This window comes from Triturus cristatus, chromosome 9, assembly GCF_964204655.1.
Source record: "Triturus cristatus chromosome 9, aTriCri1.1, whole genome shotgun sequence".
In the NCBI taxonomy this organism is placed as follows: Eukaryota; Metazoa; Chordata; class Amphibia; order Caudata; family Salamandridae; genus Triturus; species Triturus cristatus.
In genome coordinates this window covers 253,676,239-253,696,938 of record NC_140592.1, presented here as the reverse complement: position 1 = coordinate 253,696,938, position 20,700 = coordinate 253,676,239, and the positions used below count along the sequence as shown (strand labels likewise).

The following is a 20,700-nucleotide window of genomic DNA, read 5'->3' as shown; positions in this document are numbered from 1 at the left end:
ACAGTCCAAAGAATGATCTGAAAGAGAATCAAATACAGGCATTAATCATTCTCGTAAGTAACATTTGTCAGCCGGGACTGCTTCCCAGCTATCTTTCCCTGGTCTCATAACTAAAATGGTATTATCATGACCGGTGGCGATGACCTCTGCCTGTTCAGGGGGAGTCTTAGGCGACTGCACCCAAACCCTGGCCCCAGGGTTATCTGTGGAGCCAAAACCTTTCTGGCCTCGTATAGTTAGCAAAGTTGGGGCAGTGCCTTTTACCATCCCACCACTGAAGACAGGCATTATCAGTAATTGAGCCACTCGGTCAGTTCGATGGATCAGCAAATCAGCCTCACTGCTATTTAGCAGGAGCACCTTAATCTCTCCCTGATAATCGCTGTCAATGACCCCTCCAAGTACCTGAATGCCTTTTACGGCCAGCCCCGATCTAGGGGCGATTAATCCAAAATTCCCGGGTGGTATATGAACACCAACACCGGTCGCGATGATGACCCGATCTTTACCTTTTAGAACGGTGTCATCCATGGCATGCAAGTCTAAACCTGCCGACCCTGGGGTCGCTCTACATGGAGCCAAAGCTCCGGGAGTAATCTCCCAGTACATCACAGTCTCTCTGATTTCATTTGGCTGAGCATTAACATTCGGAGGGAACAAACGCATAAGTGGAGATTCAGCATTTAGAAAAGGACGATTAATAGTGCTTGAGACAAAAAGTCTCGCCAATTCTTATATTTGTCATCAGTTAGTTTACGCAACTGCCCCTTCAGCAGACCATTCATTCTCTCCACAAGACCTGAGGCCTGTGGATAATACGGGACATGGAATACCCAGTCAATATTGTTTTCCACACAGAATTCTTGTACCAATCTTCCACGAAAATGGGATGCATTATCAGATTGAATTTGGAATGGCACACCATAATACATGATAACCAATTCCAACGTTTTAATGGTATTCAATTGGGTAGCTTGCTTACAGGGAAGGGCTACCAACAAGCCACTGTATGTATCAACAATTGTGCAAACATATTGACAATTCCTGCTCATGGGAAGTGGACCAATGTAATCAATTTGCCAAATTTGAGCGGGCAGTTTCCCGCGATGTAAATGACCTTTAACAATCTGGGGCACTTTGCGCTGTCTGATATGCTGACAAATGGGACAATGTAAAATAACATTCTTGATCAAATCTAAGGGAATATAAATTCCTCGATCAGCAGCCCACCTGCTAGTGGCTTTCTCTCCAAAATGTCCTGCCTTCTGGTGGGCCCATTTCGCCAATCCCGCCATATCAGAATCTTGCCTGTCCACCACTGCCTCAGCAATTTTAGATTTCTCATCTGCAATGTTATGAAAAAATTTGTCAAGAGAATCTATAGGGGTGTGAGCATCCACATGGAAGATTGTAACAGTACTCTGTGGGAGCATCTCCCAAATCTCTTGCCATAACTCTCTTCCCCACAACTGTTTTGAATGCAATTCCCAATTATGGGAATGCCAAGTCGGTAACCAAACTGCCAGTCCATTGGCCGTAGACCAAGAGTCAGTGAAAATATGACATGTGCCGGGTAATTCTTGTTTCAGGACTTGATAAACAGCATACAGTTCAGCGAATTGGCTGCTCTTACCTTCACCAGTTGTGCTCAGCAGTTTCTGCGTGACCGGATTATAGGACACCGCTTTCCAGTGCCGTTTCGGCCCTATGAACCTCGCTGAACCATCCGTAAACCAGACATGGTTCCTGTCCTCTACGGACAAATCATCAAAGGGTCTACCCCACTTGACAGGAGACTCCTGTACTAAAGGTACGGAACATACACTCTCAGTCTCAGTCGATGGCGCTCGCGCCACCTGCTCATGTAAAGATGCAACTCCTTTCTGACCCACACGTGCCCTGTCTTGTATATACCATTTCCATTTAATCACACTCGCCTCCTGAGCGTGTCCAATGCGGTGAGTTTTTGGCGAACTCATAACCCACTGCATAATAGGAATCTCAGGTCGCAAAACTATATCATGTCCCAAAATCAATTGCTCGGTATCCACCAGAGCCCAATAACATGCAAGTAACTGTTTCTCAAAGGGTGTATAACGCTCACTAGCATCAGGTAACTTTTTGGTCCAGAAACCTAACGGCATATATATATCAAGACCTCTTATAATACCAGTGGCGGCCTCGCGATCCAAGACGGACCCAGGACTTCCTACCCAGACGGCAGCCTTAGCCTCGCGGTCCCAAACGGACCCAGGACTTCCTACCCAGGCGGTAGCCTTAGCCTCGCGGTCCCAAACGGACCCAGGACTTCCTACCCAGACGGCAGCCTCAGCCTCGCGGTCCCAAACGGACCCAGGACTTCCTACCCAGGCGGTAGCCTTAGCCTCGCGGTCCCAAACGGACCCAGGACTTCCTACCCAGGCGGTAGCCTTAGCCTCGCGGTCCCAAACGGACCCAGGACTTCCTACCTAGACGGCAGCCTTCACGAGTTCATCCTATGATCACTATAACATACGACAAGGGAATCAGTGTATCAGATCACACAAGAACTGCCAGTTTGAGCACAACCTGTTCTCTGGTTCGAGGGGCTCCTTTCTCCCTTATTCAGTTACCACTTACCGGATCAGGGTTAACATCTGTTCATGTCGAGTTGCAGCTGACTAGAAGAATAGGCTACCCTCTTATACAAGAACACGCAGCACATGTTGATTTACTACAAACTGACTTTATTATATATAGATATATATCATATACGCAAGCACATAATGTAACACATAACCTGTAAAGAAAAGTGAAAGATTAGGTTGTACACTCTAATAAGAAAGGGGTCGACATCACCTTAGTCGTGTGTAGCCTGCACTCAATGGTCATCTAGGTCCCCTTCTCGTCTGTGCCTCGGCTCGCCTGGAGATCACACCTCCGTCTCCCTTCTCCGAGTCACTGGGACCTCTTTCTCATCGGCTACTCTCTCCTCTCTGGCAATTCTGCTAGAAGAGTATCTGTCTCTTGGTCTTTCTCCGCCCTCAAGTTTGTCATCTGTCTTCCCTGGAATAAGTAGTAGCTTTTCTGCTAACGGCTAGGTGCCGCCTATGGATTGAAAGAATAAGTGCCAGTATCTGCCTCAGGCTTTCACTAATATAGAGGTGCATTTTCTCATGGAAAATTCCAGCCCGTAACCTGCCGCCCACCAAATTCTTGTACCTCCCCGTGCCAAGGACACTTTCCCAGCCGGCCGGCCGGCCTGATGTAGCGTCTTCGGCATGAAGAAAAATACAATCCTTCGATAAGGGCCGGTCTGAACCGGTTCTCTCCAAGCGAATAACACCTCATAACTAAAACATCCCCTGTAACCTAGAAACATCTCAAGCTGCTGGAGCAGAAAGAAAGATGGAGTCTCCCCCGTTTGAGGCCTACCAGGCCTGAATTCAACACGGCTCCATGAAATACCCTCACTACAGGGCAGGTTATCCCTAAGACTAACGAATCTATCCCCTAGGATATGTGTGCAAGCCCTAATCTATGGGGAAGAACACAGGATCATGTCGAAGTGCCTAGTAAATAGACTTCATTCACTACTCTAACCCTTAGGCTTGAATGGTAATAGACTGAAGTCACCCTAATCACCCATCAACACAATAGGGCCGGGAAAATCGAGCAGTACAGAAGGTCAGCGCATTGGGCAATCCCAGGATAGTATAAGCAGGGAATCTAGGGATGGTGGTGTCAAAGGCCTTATCGATTTCATCGAGGATCTTTTCCCAGTATCTTGTGAGCTTCTGGCAGTTCCACAGCAAATGAAGGAGGGTACCTGAACTCCCGTAGCCATGCCAGCAGAGGCCATCACACTGAGAGTTCAACTTGGTTAGGCGTGCCAGGGTGTAATACCAGTAAGATACAATTTTAAATGCAGTTTCTGGGTGACCCATGGAGTGTGCGGTGTGGTGGGACCTGTAGAAGATATCCTCCCATTCTTTATCTGAAAGGGTGCAACCTAGTTCCCCTTCCCACCGTCTCTGCCCTGTGGTGCGAACCTTCCACCACAGCATTTATAGCCTTTAAGCTCATGTTACCCTCTGTAGATGTATGCATGCTGTAACATTTATTTTAGATTTAATCACTATGAAGCTCGGACCGACTTTTACAAGAAAAGTCACAACTGACCTGTAGTGGGTTAAACGCAACATTTTAATCAAAAATGTTGGATTTTAATTCCAGCACAGAGGCTTGCACGCAATGTCACATGAGTACCTCTCAGATTTTGTGAGCTCTGCTGCAAGTGGTGAAATCTGTTCTACAGGCTCACATGTTGTAATTGACCTTTTAAGCAGACTGCCCCATTCTGTGCACTTCTATGAAAAACATCAAATATGCCAGTTCAGTTGCCAATATAGATACCATATTTTTGAGAAGAGTCAAAAGCAGTAAGGAGCTGTATAGCAAAGGAGCTGGCAACCGGCTCCGTACTGTATTTACTATTATATGTCAAAAACACATGCTATCCTAGTCCACAGAAAAAAAAGAAAATCCAGGGGCCCAAGTGCAAAAGATTAATTTCCTCCACTGTCTATTCATATTCGAACCCTTAGTCATTGTTAAGGCAAAGGATGGGATGGACTATCTTAGATTTAAAGACATTTAGCCACTTTCATCTCACTAATCATGAAAATAGGTGGCGGGTATTGTCCAGCTTTCAGTGGCAAGCCTTCAGCTTCACCATGTGGCCCACTGAACCCAAAGTCTGCCCATGTGCTACCTGGAAGTACCCCTTACTCTGTACTGGATCATTTTTCTACCAGTACTCTGGTTTCCAGCTATTTCAAGACCACACACATTCCAATAAATTGTAAGATCTGGTGAAATCTCTAAGCCTGTCGGAAATGAAACATTTGAGTGACTATGGGGAAAGTATATTTAACTGAGGTTGCAAGAGGTTTGTTCACTTAAGCAAACATATTCATTATATCTGCACTGAATAGTAAGGGGCAAATTTAGAGTTTGGCTGCTTAGCATAGAGACAGATTTATTGTAACAGAACTTTCTACAAATAAGATTGCTTTTGTTCAGTTGTGTGGGTACTGACTAAGGGTTTGGTGAATGCGGGACACCTGCCAAAAAGTGTCAGATGTCTCATCCAGCCTATTTAAAGTGCATATATATCTTTGCCTAGGGCATTGATGTCTCTCTGAGTCACAGTTCAGAGACTAGTATTTGACAGTTCTGCTAAGTAGGTTCGAGGAAACTTCTGGCATAGCGGGTGCTCCTACATTAACTTCTAGGAAGGGTTTCTCTTTTTTAAAATAATCACCTCAGATGTATGATTATTTGACATTGCACTTAAAAGCTTGAAATGGAATACACCAATCGCTTTTTTATTTTATTCCTCATTGTCATTGGTACTCTCGCCTTGTAGTTGTCAGTGATTCGGCCGGTTGGCCATGAAGGAAAGATCATGTATGTATTTCCAATAGAGAGAAAAAGGTTTGGGAACCTAGCTCCTGGTCAAGGCCAGAAAAAGATTGTCGAATGAGACCCTCTGTGGGTGAGTTGAATGCTGGGGGATGTATCAAAACTGGATGGATTTAAGAAATGGAACACCACAGGCATCTCAAAGCTCCGAGAGGTATTTTTGGAATGATATAGATACTTGGATTCCTCAATGTAATTTAAAAAAAACACTACATTTCTGATATGAAGAAGATGGGCTGTACATAAATTGAAGCTAGGGTACTAATGGAGGAGCAGACCAGAGTTGCAATGTTTCAGACACCCAAGGAAAACTCAGACAGAGGTTGAGTGTTGCCTTAACATTTAGAAGTGGTTTGTGGCAATCCAGTATAAATTTAAGCTTATTGAACTCGAAGTCGGGAATATTGTACACTGCAATTGGTCAAACTGTCTGCAATTGGTCTGTAAATGGGAGGAGGAAACTTTGTTCCACACTCTCTGGGGTGTTATGCTATACCAATTTCTGGGACAGGTCAGGCTCCAACTTGTCTTTCCCCAGGAGGAGATATAACTTAATTTGTATTTTGTTTAACCTGAAATGTGTTGTTTTGCTGTAAGGTGTCCACCTTGGAAAAAATTATGTTCGAGGCATGTGGGCTGCTGAATTCATATCTGTGCATAGATCGCTGCCTAGTGTTGGGTCCGGATGATTGCACATTGTTGTCCTGGAAGAGTCTTCGAAGTATCACGAGATAGGTGACTCCTCCCCTGGACCACAGTGCGCATGGGCATCCTCTCCATCCTTAGATTGTTTTTTTCCGCCATTGGGTTCGGATGTGCTTATCTTAGCTCAAGTTAGGAAAATTCAGTTTAAGGCCAAAAGGCCTTTAGTTATCGTCGGTACTGTTCCCGTTCGGTATCGACTAGTTTCTTTAGCACCTTCTTCCAGCTTTTCGGATCCGCTTGGTCCGAACATCGAACTTCGATCGACGATGGAATCGAGGACTCCATTCAAAAGGTGTCCTTTATGCCACGCGAAATACCCACACATCGACGTCCACCCGGTATGCAACAAATGTCTCTCACCGGATCACGATGAGTTGAAATGTATGGCCTGTGCCCAATTCCGCTCGAAGAAAACTCTCCGGAATCGACGGGCAGCGCGATTGGAGGCGCAGCAATCGGCACCTGCCCCGGCCAACATCTTTAGCACCGAAGACGAGGACGCCGAGAGCGTGGAAGACGTAGACTCCAGCCCCGCTTCCGAACACGACTCCCGATCGGAAGATGACGATGAGGTGATTTTTCAGAGAGAAGTCGTCGTCGAAGAGGTAGGAGACTACGATGAGGCCTTTGGGGCCGAGGAAGATAGCTCCAGCGAGGAGCTAGGCCAACCCGTCCATACGGAGGCCGACAAAATACGTCGTCATGAGGCTCAGGTCGAGGGATCGCCTTCGGGCCTTACCCAAGATCAATCTCCTGGTTCTTCGGCCCCGCCTTCAGGCCCGGCCTCGAACATTTCGCAAGAGCCATTATTATCGAAGGCGACTGGATTCCCTTCAGCGAAACCATCCATTGCACCAGTTCCATCGAAACCGAAAGTGAAACTGGTTGTGATCGGCTCGAAGGCCTCGAAGCCCTCCACTCCTTCGACGCCGGCAAAGGTCATCGGCTCCGACCGTGCAAAAAGGGATTTCGGTGCCGAGCTCACCGCAGCGGATACGGGTGCCGAGCCAAAGAAGAAGGCCCTCGGTCCCCAAAAGGCGCCTTGGCCTCTGGCACCGAAGACATCGGCCCCAACCACCAAAGTCAAGGTGGCCACCCCGTCTGCTTCGACGTCTAAGACGGCGGCGCCTGCCAAGTCATCGACTCTAACGAGCGTCGATACCTCCCTTCGGATCGATGACCCCATGACTGCAAAGAAGTCGGGTGCCGCTTCGACGCCTACCTCCAAGGTGCCGACCGGTTCCAAAGAGCCATCCGCGTTCACCGTGCAACAGGTCTCGGCATCGTTGCAACGCATCAGAGAACGGGCAGCCCTCCACTCTACGTCGGGTCCCGACACGCACAAGGCTTCAAAAGCACCCTCGGCGCCAGCCAACATCACGTTTGGGTTGCCGCCGCCCACTGCGCCGAAACTGTTCGAGATTCGGACACGTGTCCGCCAGACACAGTCCCCATCCACAGGACAAACAGACTTCGAGCCTTCACAGCCACAATTTATCGATGCCAACACTGGTAGGTTGATGCTCCGCAAGCGGAAAATCACGCCAGAGAGGGGATTGGACTCCTACAAAATTCCTCTCAAACACAAATTGCCGGCAGGGTCAGAGCCAGTGCTTCATGAACACTTTCAACCCTTCCATCAGGATCCACCGTCCTTTCCTCCTACGCCTTCAGAGGCAGACGCAGTAGAGGACTATGTAGGGGATGATACCACCTACCCTGGGGATATCGATCCTGATGATCACCTGCAAGACCCAGATCAGGCATGGGATGACCCCACAGACCAGGGTACCGCACCAGATACCCATGACACGCAGCTTTATAACATAAAGACATCTCCCACAGAGGACACTGCTGCCTTTAATGCCCTCATAGAACGGGCTGCTGCCAATCATGGAGTAGAACTCCATTCTGACACTGTCGAATAAGACTTCTTGGTGGACACTTTCGCCTCTTCTGAAAGAACTGTCAAGACTCTGCCCATGTTAAAAGGAGTTCTCAAACCTGCAAAAGACATTTTCAAAGAAACAACCAGGGCACGGGTGCTAAACCCCAGGATTGAAAAAAAATACAAGCCTGCACCCGGAGACCCTATGTACATTAGGGGCCAGTTACCCTTGGACTCCATGGTGGTTGCTAATGCTCGCAAAAGAGCCCACTCACAAACAACAGGTGATGCTCCTCCCCCAGACAAGGAGTCCAAAGTGCTGGAGACATCAGGCAAACGGATTGCAGCGCAGCAGCAAACATCTGGCACATTGCCAACACACAGGCACTCCTGGCCCGTTATGATAGGTCCCACTACGACACACTAAAATCACTACTCCAACATTTGCCAGATGAATATAAAGAGGCAGCGGAGCTCCTCATCAGAGAGGTACAACTCCTTACCAATGCATCCATCAAGTGCGCACTGGATGCAGCCGACACAGCGGCGAGGCCAATCAACACAAGCGTCATGTTGAGAAGGCATGCATGGTTGAGAATCTCAGGCTTCAAGCTGGAAATTCAGAACAATATCTTAAATCAACCGGTCAACCCAGACTATTTATTTGGCCCTGAAGTTGACACTACCCTCAAGAAAATTAAAAAAGACACTGACGCTGCGAAATCAATGGGGGCTCTGCAGACGCAGCAGTTTCGTAGTGGCTCCTTTCGTCGCCCCGGGAATAGAGGAGCAGCTAGAGGTCAGGGGTCACAGCAGCAGTACACTAAAGGGGGCAGACAAAGTACCTATGATAAAACCAACAGAGGTGGATATCGTGGCTCCAGCACCAAGGGCAGAGGACGTGGTTACGGCAACACCAGGTCCTCCCCCAAAAACAAACAGTGACGCCCTCTCCTTGCCCCCGACCACATAACACCTGTCGGGGGGAGACTCCAACGGTTCCTGTCAGCGTGGAAAACCATCACCACAGACAGGTGGGTCAGGGACATTATCCAGCACGGTTACTGTCTCGAATTAACGTCCACCCCACCCAACATACCGCCAAAGCACCGTCCTATGTCCGTAGAGCACTTGGCATTATTGCAGCAGGAAGTGCTAAGTATGCTGCAAAAAGGTGCAATAGAGGTCGTGCCCGTCAACCAGCAGGGGACAGGGGTGTACTCTCTGTACTTCTTAATCCCAAAAAAGGACGGGTCGCTCAGACCTATACTAGACCTGAGACCCCTCAACAAATACATACTCTCAGAGCATTTCCATATGCTCACCCTACAGCAGGTTCTCCCGCTACTCAGTCAGGGAGACTTCCTAGCCACACTGGACCTAAAAGATGCGTATTTCCACATACCCATACACCCATCACACAGGAAATATCTCAGGTTCACTATTCAGGGACATCACTATCAATTCAAAGTTCTCCTCTCCGGAGTAACAACAGCACCCAGGGTCTTTACCAAGTGCCTAGCAACAGTGGCTGCACATCTACAGAGGCAACACATTCACGTCTTCCCTTACCTGGACGACTGGCTTGTTCAGGCAAAGTCAGCCCAGCAATGTGCCAGCCACATGTCCCTCACCATTCACCTTCTTCACAGTCTGGGATTCTCACTAAATTACCCAAAATCACATCTCCAACCCGCACACGTACGACAGTACCTGGTCGCGACCATAAACACTCTGGCAGCCACAGCTCAGCCAAATTTAGTGAGGATCAACAGCATGCAACTGCTGATCTCAAAGTTCAAACCTCAACACTCCCTTCCTGCGCGAGTGTTCATGCAGTTAATAGGCATGATGGCCTCCTGCATTTTCATAGTCCCGCACGCGAGACTACATATGCACCCGCTTCAGGAGTGCTTGGCATGTCAATGGAATCAGGCTCACGGGCAATTAAAAGACCTAGTGTTGGTAAGCGGTCGGGCATACAACTCTCTGCATTGGTGGAATCCACAAAACCTTTGCAAGGGCCGACCGTTCCAAGAGCCTGTTCCACAAATAATACTGACAGCGGACGCCTCTCTCCAGGGTTGGGGAGCTCATGTACTCACTTACACAGTGCAGGGACTATGGACAACGCAACAAAAGAAGATGCACATCAACGTTCTGGAACTGATGGCAATCTTCCTAGCCCTGAAGGCATTCAAAGTACACTTGTGCAACAAAGTCCTGTTGATCCGGACGGACAACATGACTGCCATGTACTACATACAGAAGCAGGGAGGAACACACTCTCCACAGTTGTCTCATCTGGCACAGAGCATGTGGAGGTGGGCCATTCAGAGGAACATATTCCTCATGGCGGAACACCTCCCCGGCAAGGACAACCAGATGGCGGATCTGCTCAGCAGACACAGCCACCAGATGCACGAGTGGGAGCTACATCCGTCAGTTCTCCAACCGTACTTCCAACAGTGGGGTCATCCAGAGATAGACCTATTCGCCACATACGAAAACGCAAAATGCCAAAGCTTTGCCGCCAGGTTCCCACATCCACAGTCACAGGGCAATGCGATATGGATGAACTGGTCCGGCAGATTTGCGTACGCTTTTCCCCCAGCGCCATTAATACCGCTGGTGGCACGCAAACTGCGACAACACTCACTGACACTCATCCTAGTTGCTCCCACATGGGCGCGCCAACCATGGTACACCACCTTTCTAGAACTTTCCGTGGTGCCGCATCAAAGGCTGCGGATCAAACCCGCACTTTTAACGCAGAACCATGGCGAAATTCTGCACCCAGATCCGCAACAGCTGAACCTGGCAATCTGGCTCCTGAAGTCTTAGAGTTTGGCTACCTAAACCTGCCACCTGACTGTATGGAGATCATCAAGGAGGCCAGGAGACCCACTACCAGAGCTTGCTATGCGGCTAAATGGAAGAGGTTTGTCATTTACTGCAACAACAATGACATTAACCCGCTGGACGCATCCATTCAAAACATCATCTGTTACCTCCTACACCTATACCGATGCAATCTGGCATACAACTCAATACGCATCCATTTAACCGCGAGTGCCTGCCATCAAAGCCTTCTTGGAGGGACTCAAACGAGTAATCCCCCCAAGACACCCACCGGCACCGGTGTGGAACCTCAATTTGGTCCTCACCAGATTAATGGGTCCACCCTTTGAACCTCTCCATTCATGTGAGATTCAATTCCTCACCTGGAAAGTAGCTTTCCTAGTGGCAATCACTTCGTTAAGAAGAGTTAGTGAACTCCAGGCACTAGCCATTCATACAGGTTCACGCAAACAGGGTTGTACTACGTACCAACCCCAAATTCATGCCCAAAGTGGTATCGCAGTTCCACATGAATCAAACTATTGAACTGCCTGTTTTCTTTCAAAATCCACAGAATGTCGCAGAGAGAATGCTCCATACACTAGATGGAAAGAGGGCCCTCATGTACTATATAGACAGAACTAAGGATTTTAGGAAAACAAAACAACTTTTCGTTGCCTTTTCTCCACAACACAAGGGTAACGCCATTTCCAAAGCAGGTATAGCCAGATGGATCGTTAAATGTATTCAAATTTGCTATCAAAAAGCTAAACGCACATTAACGATTCCCCCACGAGCCCACTCAACAGGAAAGTTAGGGGCGTCCATGGCTTTCCTAGGAAACATCCCTTTACAGGAAACATGTAGAGCAGCCACATGGTCCACTATACATACATTTACCAAACACTACTGTGTAGATGTACACTCAAAACAGCAGGCAGCTGTAGGACAGGCTGTTCTCAAAACTCTTTTTCAGACTGCTGCAGCTGGCACGGGTAGCCGCCGCTAATGGAGGTACTGCTATATATTCTATGCACAGATATTAATTCAGCAGCCCACATGCCTCGGACTGAATATGCTACTTACTAGTATGCATCTGTTCTTGGCATGTAGGGCTGCTGACATTCATATCTCCCACCCTCCTCCCCGGCGCCTGTAGCGGCTGCAGCACTCAGAATTACTGTATAGCATGGTCATCACTTACTGTATCTACTCCATCACTGCCACAATGGCGAAAAAATCTAAGGATGGAGAGGATGCCCATGCGCACTGTGGTCCAGGGGAGGAGTCACCTATCTCGTGATACTTCGAAAACTCTTCCAGGACAACAATGTGCAATCATCCGGACCCAACACTAGGCGGCGATCTATGCACAGATATGAATGTCAGCAGCCCTACATGCCAAGAACAGATGCATACTGGTAAGTAGCATATTCAATATTGGTTTAAAACTATCTAACCCATACAGACAGAATCCGATCAGAATGTTGTGGGTAAGTTATATGTTGGCAGTGTGTATACTCTGTTGCAACGGTGTGCATACATACTGCCAACATAAAGGTCCACCCATCAGATTTAAATGCGAGCGGGCCTGCAGTCGGCGACTACTCTGTCTCCACCATGGCCAAACCTCTCCGACAGTCCTGGGGAGTAAGGGGCCGTCGAAGTAATGGCTACATGGCCACCCTCCAGATTTAGGTGGGTAGACATGCGGTAATTTTTTACTGTTTCTTACCACCAGGTAACACCTGGCAGAAAGGAACTGTAAAAACATTATAATGTCACCCCCAGTCCCTATGGAGAAGACTCCCAATGGCAGGGGGAGCATTAGTTTTTTACTTTTACAAAAAGAAAATCCTGTTTTGGGATTTTCTTTTAGTAAAGAAAACAAGCATTTGCAAAGCAATCGGTCTCGCTTTGGGACCGTATATGTATTTAGCTATGCAGCACATTAGCCTGAGTGCTGAAACATCTACTGTTCTTTAACATGGAGGGAAAGTAAGCACCAAACTGTGTGACACGCCAGGTATGGAAACACATGGAGAGAAATATTACCTTTCAGCGGGAAATGGTATAGTCCAAAGCTCTGTTTTTAATATAAAATAATGGCTTTCGGTGGTAATATCACTGAAAATATAAGATTTGAAAAAAATATTATTGTCTACGGGTGCTTGTGGAAGACAATTTCTATTGACCGGAATCTATTGAATGCTAAAGTGATTCTGGTATTTTACTGACCTCTGCTGGTCGTTTTCTATCAAGACTTTTAAATAGAGGCAGTTGAACAGAAAAAAAAGTCCCTAAGCGGAAGCAAACCAGTCCTAGGGCTGATGTCCAGAGCCCACAAAGTACATATACATATAAGTATATATAAGTATATACTTAAGTATATACAAGAGGTCTCGAATGCTCGACCTAAAAATATGATTCTGTGCTACAGGGCTGCATCCTGCTGAGGCAGCCCTGTAGAAAAGAGTAAAATGCATTGACCGGAACCGCTGTGATGGCAATTTCTGCCAATGTTTTTATAAACGAGCGCCTGCTTAGCTGTGATTTATAAATTAGGTGGGTGATCCCTCTGTCATGGGGACGGACTCATTTACAATGTCCCAATGGCGGACCATCCGCCTATATGTAAACCACCCCCCCCTATATTTCCTGGACAAATTAAGACTTAAATAGGAATAAACCAATGAAAAATAGTGAGCTTTCTGATCGAGTAATCGTGTCACTGTGATAGAGAGTTGAAAGAAAATGACAACAAAAGAGTCCTTGTCTGACCAGTTCGCAATAATGGCTAACACTCCAAGGATACACTCCAATACAAGGTCATGAAGCTCTGTGGCATAGCAGGGAAGTGACATTAAATTATACAAGTGTCACATAATAAAACTGCTTTTGCGATTGACGTGGTATGGAGAAGAGTTGCAGCTAGATGTGGACTGACATTTCCATAGTCTAATGTTATTGAGACTGGATCTGCTCTGTGCCCAAACAATCCCTCATTCCTGTAACATATCATGGGGATTACTCTTTTGATGTGCTATGGTTAAATTGGTGAAAGCATGTAGATTAGAGCACGATAAAAAAAATTGTAAATCTAGTCTTGTAGGTTTCCTCCTATATTTGGAATAGATTTATAGTTTTTGGAGTATCCTCAAAGAGTTCTAGTAAAACGCATATAAAGCATGACAGAACATACATTGGTGAAACACATGTCCATCTTGTGGGGTATTTTGCCATTGAATGCACTCTGCATAGGTTCTTATTTGATTGGCCCCTGAAGGCAGACTGGCTGAGTCTAACCAACCATTCATGGGATCCAAACTTGTGATCGTGGGGTCAAACACATACTCCAGTAGAGTCATCAGGGGACAGTTGCAACTGATGCTTTTTCCCAGTAGTATTCATGTAATTGTTTGTTTGATTGGATATTTTCACCCGCAAACGTATACAGATATATTTGCTCATACAACAATATCGAATAAGTCCAAATGCACTCCCTGCCTGTTTTGTAAACATTTTTCTTCATGTGATAATATTTGTTTCTGTAGAAAAAAAACTAATTTTCCCACACTGTCACCAGTTACTGGGCCGTTCCCTTCCATTTCCGACTCTCAAAGAGATTTACTCCTGCCATTGACAGGAGTAAATTCCACATTTTCCATGGCAGAAGTGGTTCTGTAACTGGTTAGTGAATGGCTCTGGCTAAACTTCAGAAAATACCTGTAGATATGCACAAACCTTCAGGACATTCCTGCTCAGGAACACCTCCACCTGGCATAATATTTAACCTCACAAAATTCTATGTGTGACTAACTCTTTTAACTAGTGTAAAAGCACCATTTTTGGACGTAATTTATTGTTTCCTGGCATAAAAGGCTGTATGCATGTGTAAGCTAAATTTACAATTGCTAATAACATGGTAAGGCGTAGGGTAGTTGAGATATTAACACTGAACTCACCCACTGACAAAGAATTAAGAGTAAAGAATTGAAATATTCTTGACATGTTGATGATATGAGCTAACACACTGTAATCCTTGAAGTGAATAATACCTGATCCAGTAAAAAACAAAAATGTGTAGTGTAGTGCCCTGGATTATACCAAAAAGCAGCTTTAGCTTATTACCTGGTGTCGCTTTGAATAGAGCTCGAGGAAATCAAATAGGGCACCTCCTACCCTGTATTATTTTTGTATAGTTTTTTGTTTATTATTTAAAAATTGCTATATATGTCTCTAATGAATTACCAGGTGTTCTTCAATAAGTTTCTCTATTCCCATCTACATAGGTGACTTCAGGATGATACTCGGGGAAGATCGGTCAAAGGTGCTAAACATAGTGAAGGCCAACATGTCACATTTTCAGAAGTTGTACAGTAATATGCTCGAAGAGTGTCCTCAGGTGGTGTATAAGCACCAGCAGGGCAGATTGGAGGTAAATAATATTTTACTTGTATTTCATCACAAAATATAATTTTGATGCATAATAGAACTGACCTAAATGTCTGTATTCGATCTAGAAGTGCTTTTATATTCTTTTAGAGTGTCATCCCTTCTATCTCGGGTATATGTAATAATGTTTTATTGCAGAATTCAGATTCGTGTTCATTCAGATAAAATCATCATACTAAAAGCAAAGCGTTTCATAAACTAGCAACTCATTTCAATAATAATTATTGAAGGTGAAGTTCCCCCAACAGTATTTTCTACGTTAAATGGTTCACATGGCACAATACTAGAATCATCCAGTAGGTTTTTTTCCCAATGTATTTTATCACTTGATGTAACATTAACTGCTTGAAATTAAAGACTTGATGAAAGACTTTGTTGGTAATGCTTGCACCCTTGACGTCAAAGTCTTTTTCTAATTTGCTCCAAGTCATACTGATCAGTGCCCATTGTAATTATGCTCTGTCTGACTTCCTTCTCTACATCAATGTCTGCAACTTAAAACCCTACATATGACAAAGTTAACGTGTAGGGGCCCAGACAAGAAAATAAGTTGAGAAAAAAGAAGGAATGACAAATGGTACATTCAATATAAGGTGTCTAAACTGCGTAAGAAAAAGGATAAAGAAGGTCCCAGGGAAGGAGAGGATTTCCGACAAATATATTACCTATTCAAAAATTGTGTAGGCAGTATGCAGATGCAGACAGGCAACCACTGTCCACTAGTACTTGTGAAGTACCTTGATCACCCCTTCTTGGAAGGCTGCTGAGAGCAGTGGTATGATAATACGATGCTTCACCCGCTAGTTGTGAAAGCTGGTAACCAGGTCCATTACCAGACCAGCCACAAATGGATCCTGTTTCATGCAACAAACATGTGTCCTACATTCTCCACAGACTTCCACTCCATCGAAAGACGTATGTTCTACATTGCCCTCATGGGTAGGGTGTGTTTCAGATTCGATTTGGACCAGCACTTTGAGACTGAAGACCCAGGATTTTTCTGCACTATTGAAAAGGTACCAGATAACTTGTCCACCGTCCGAAGCCAGATTGAGGTTACTGAAGCAGATTGTGTGAGCCTGGTGCCTGCTCTTTATGGATTTTACAAGAAAAGGAAGGAAAGCTATAAAGTGGCAGTTGGAAGCGACTTGCTCAGTCACATGTAGAAGCCTTGTTGGCCAACTAAGATAGATGAAAACATTTCCTCTGGTATATTCTTTAGAGTATTGCCTGTCTTTTAAGTCCCTGTCAAGTTTGAATGGTTCTCTAGTATAATGGATGTCTTATTTTGTAACAAGGAAAATGGAATGTTCAAGCTAAATAGCCTGTATTAATTGAGAAAACAAGTGAATTGTTGGATGGTTTGGGCTGGGTAGGAGATATTGACTTGTGTGTGTACATTTTCACTTAGCTAGTCTCTGTCATGTAGTTTAGATTGGGTAACGTGCACTTAGTGCAACAAAGCGACCTCTTTTTCAATACCTATTTTTCTGATGTATACTTCTAGCTACAGATTCCTCACCTTTTATATATCTCCATGCACCAGACTGGATGCATAAAACTAAAAGAATCAGTGCTCCTTCACTCCAATAGGCAGCGGCGTGTGACTACGCATCTGAAAGAGACACGTTAGTGATAGATTCCTTACTTTAGAATATCCCCAGGCGTCAGACTGGAACTAGAACGTTTTTCGTCAGCAGTACCCCTGCGCGTCAGAAGGTGGCGTCGTGCGGCTCCGTGTCCGTCGCTGGCGTCATAGCTGCCGAGACGACTTCACGGAGACTACGTAGGCACCACCCATGCACGCTGACCTCAGTTATTTCTTTTTCCGCGCCAGCAAGCGCAGATCTGGTTAGAGCACGTACCCTAGTAATTTTTTGACTAAACTTTTGAGACTTTTTGTCACGTAGGGGTGCCTGGATTTAAATCCTGCGGGGCCTGTCGCCGTACAATGTCAGTGGCCGGCCCCCATGGCGTCTGTCTCTACTGTCTGGAGCGCAACCATGACTCCCGGTCATGTTCCGACTGTCTGGCCATGGTTCCGAAGGCCTTGCGGGAGCTGTCCCGCAAGCTGCTTGAGGCCCGGCAGTCGTCCCCGCGCCGTTCGAGGTCCAGGGGTCATTTGAGGGACTATGCGTTGAGCCATCACCATCGGTCCTCGGGGTCGAAGTCGTCACACTCGAAATTGGGTAAGAGATGTCATAAGAAGAAGTCGAAGACGCGTTTCCGCTCTCCGACGTCCCCACGTCGGTCTCCGGAAGCAGACGTGGGGGCTGGGGGTCCCACCAACGCCGCTCCTTTGGAGCCTGTGAGTCCCGCGGCCTACCCACCTTATCCGGGTCAGTCGGCGACTCCTGCCCAGATGCAAGATTTTCTTGCTGCCATGGACCACCTTTTCGGGCCTCGGGCTCACGCCGGCGCGCCTTAGGACTCCGCAGTCCCAGCTGAGGGCCCTCCCTTGCTGCCGACGGCGACACCGGCGCCGCAAGGTCCACTTCTGGCAGCTCCGGCCCCGGTGCTGCCCTCGGCTCCGCTCCCGGCGCTGCAGTGGGTTCCTTTCGTCCCACCCTTGCCCGGGTTCCCGGACAATATTGTTCCTGGTTGGGACCCTAATTGGGACACAGAGCCAGAACGGCGCCGTTTACGGCGCCGTTCGACCCTTTCTATTCCCCTGTCCCTCCCCCACTGCTGCAGCCTGTTCCACGGACAGTGGAGGAAGGGGACGACTGGGAGGGGTCTTGCACGGCAGTGTGGGTCGGAACCGGAATGGACAGAAGAGTTGGAGGATGCAGGTGGCCTTGACCTCTCATCTAACCCTGGTTTTCTTTCTTCTCCCGCTGTGGCTATGGAGGAGGGCGCCACGTACACTGTTGTGCTCCGTAGAGCATCTGAGGCCCTTGACCTGCCTACGGTGTCCCTCAAAACTAATCTCCTCACTGAAGTACTTCAACCGGCAGCAAGCTCTATGGAGCCCCTGCTTCCGTTCAGTGAGGCGTTAACGGACGTATTGATGGGCACCTGGTCTAAACCAGCCACGGGGGTTCCGGTGGCTTTAAACGTGGCCAGGCGCCATCACCCAGCCCCGGGTGTCCCTGCTTTTTTGACAACCCACCCTACCCGAGAGAGCTTGGTCATCCAACTCTCCACTTCCCAAAGTGCATTCCTTAACGCCCGCCGGATAAGGAATCCAAGAAGCTGGAACAGTTCGTCAAGAAACTGTTTTCATCTGCCAGCTTAGGGCTGCGGTAGGTGAACACTGCATGCCTCTTGGGCCGCTATTCCCACGCTGTGTGGGATACGGTTGCGCAGGTGCTGCCTCGGTGTCCGGAGGCGGCTCGGACAGTGCTTTCCCAAGCTGTTGCAAAGGGGAAAAATGCAGCAAAGTTCGCCATCAGATGTGGACTGTACACCGCGGACTCGTTGGGTAGGGTGATTTCCACAACAGTGGCCCTACGTCGACACGCCTGGTTGCGGTCCACTGGTTTTTCAAGGGATGTGCAAAGTTCTCTTATGGACATGTCCTTTGATGGCACTCGCCTCTTTGGTGATAAGGCAGATAGTGCACTGGAGCGTTTTTAAGGACTCTCGAGCTACGGCCAAGTCCTTAGGTCTCTCCACCACACGCCAGGCCAGGTCTGCTTTTCATTCCTTTCGTGGCCACGGAAGGGGCGCTCCAACACGTTCGTTCAGCCAGAAGCCTGCGCAGAACCAACCTCTGCGTGGATGTGGATCCCGCCGCGGCAGGACAGGGGGCTAGCGTGCGGGTCAGTCCACCTCCGCAGCATCCGCCTCAAAGCCTTCCTAGTCCGAGCTTTGGGGCACACCCCACGCCGGTGGGCGGCAGGATTCACCATCACCTTCCTTACTGACGTTCCTTTACCTCGGATGATTTGCAGCACCCACCTGTCCGAAGGGGCTACTCCCTCCCCTTCGAGTCTGCCCCTCCAGCTATGCCACCTCAATTCCACCACATGTCGGGGGACCATTTTGCGCATCTCCAGCAGGAAGTCACGCCCCTCTTCGCCAAGGGGGCCATCGAACGCGTTCCTGGGCCGGAAGTAGGACGTGGTTGTTATTCCCACTACTTTCTGGTCCCCAAGAAGGACCTCCGGAAGGAGAAGTTCAAGATGTTCACTCTAGCTCAGGTCTGTGCTGCCCCGACTCTGGAGACTGGATTGTAGCGTTGGACCTGCAGGACGCATATTTTCATATCCCCGTCCTGCCGGCGTTACCTGCGGTTCATGGTAGGCCACAAGCACTTTCAGTTTGCCTTGCTCCCCTTCGGCCTTACCAGTGCCCCTCGGGTGTTCACGAAAGTGATGGCGTTGGTCGCAGCTCATCTGCGTAGATCAGGGGTGCCAGTGTTCCCCTAACTCGACAACTGGTTGTTGAAGGCGGGCTTGCCACAGGCAGTCGTCTCCCACCTCTAGATTACGGCCGACCTCCTGCATTTGCTGGGGTTCTCCATCAACGTGCCAAAGTCGCACCTGAGTCCCTCTTAGAAGCTCCCCTTCACCGGAGCAGTTCTGGATTCGACGCAGTTTCGGGTTTATCCTCCCGAGCAGCGAGTCCGGCATATTCAGGCTATGATTCCGATCTTTCAGCCTCTATCCCGGGTTTCAGTAAGGATGACCCTCCGGCTCCTGGACCTCATGGCCTCCTACATCCTCCTAGTGCAACATGCCAGATGGCATATGCAGACTCTGAAATGGGACCTGAAGTTCCAGTGGGCCCAGCATCAGGGCAACCTGTCCGATCGCGTCCAGATCTCAGAGGGCACTGCACGACAATTGCAGTGGTAGCTCACGAATCGCGATTGGGTCAATGGCACATTCCTCTCCCTTCCCCAACCATAGCACACAGTAGTGACGGATGCGTCCCTACTGGGATGGGGCGGCCACATGGGAGAGGCGGAGATCATAGGTCTCTGGCGGACTCCCGGGTCCACATCAACCTTCTGGAGCTTCGGGCGATCGGACTTTCACTGAAGGTATTCCTTCCCTCTGTCCGGGGAAGTGTAGTGCAGGTGTTCACGGACAACACCACCGCCATGTGGTACTGCAACAAACAGGGCGGGGTGGGGTCGTGGACCCTATGTCAGGAGGCTCTCCACCTCTGGACATGGCTGGAACATCAAGGCATTACCTTGGTGGTTCAACACCTGGCAGGTTCTCTGAACGCCAGGGCGGACGAACTCAGCCGCCGGTGCATGTTGGATCACGAATGGCGTCTGAACTCGGACGTGGCGCAAGGTCTCTTTCTGCAGTGGGGAGAGCTTTGGTTAGATCTATTCGCCACCGAAGAGAACACTCAATGTCATCAGTTCTGCGCGTTGGAATTTCCAA

The 20,700-nt window shown here is 48.0% G+C and overlaps 1 protein-coding gene across 1 annotated transcript in view; it reads left to right on the top strand.

Moving 5' to 3' along the window:
• TAMM41 (TAM41 mitochondrial translocator assembly and maintenance homolog) overlaps positions 1–20,700 on the top strand; it is a 182,356-nt gene that overhangs the window by 92,026 nt on the left and 69,630 nt on the right. Inside the window, exon 5 of the mRNA XM_085624871.1 lies at positions 15,193–15,338. Coding sequence (XP_085480997.1) covers positions 15,193–15,338 — 146 coding nt within the window. The remainder of the gene's footprint in view (positions 1–15,192; positions 15,339–20,700) is intronic.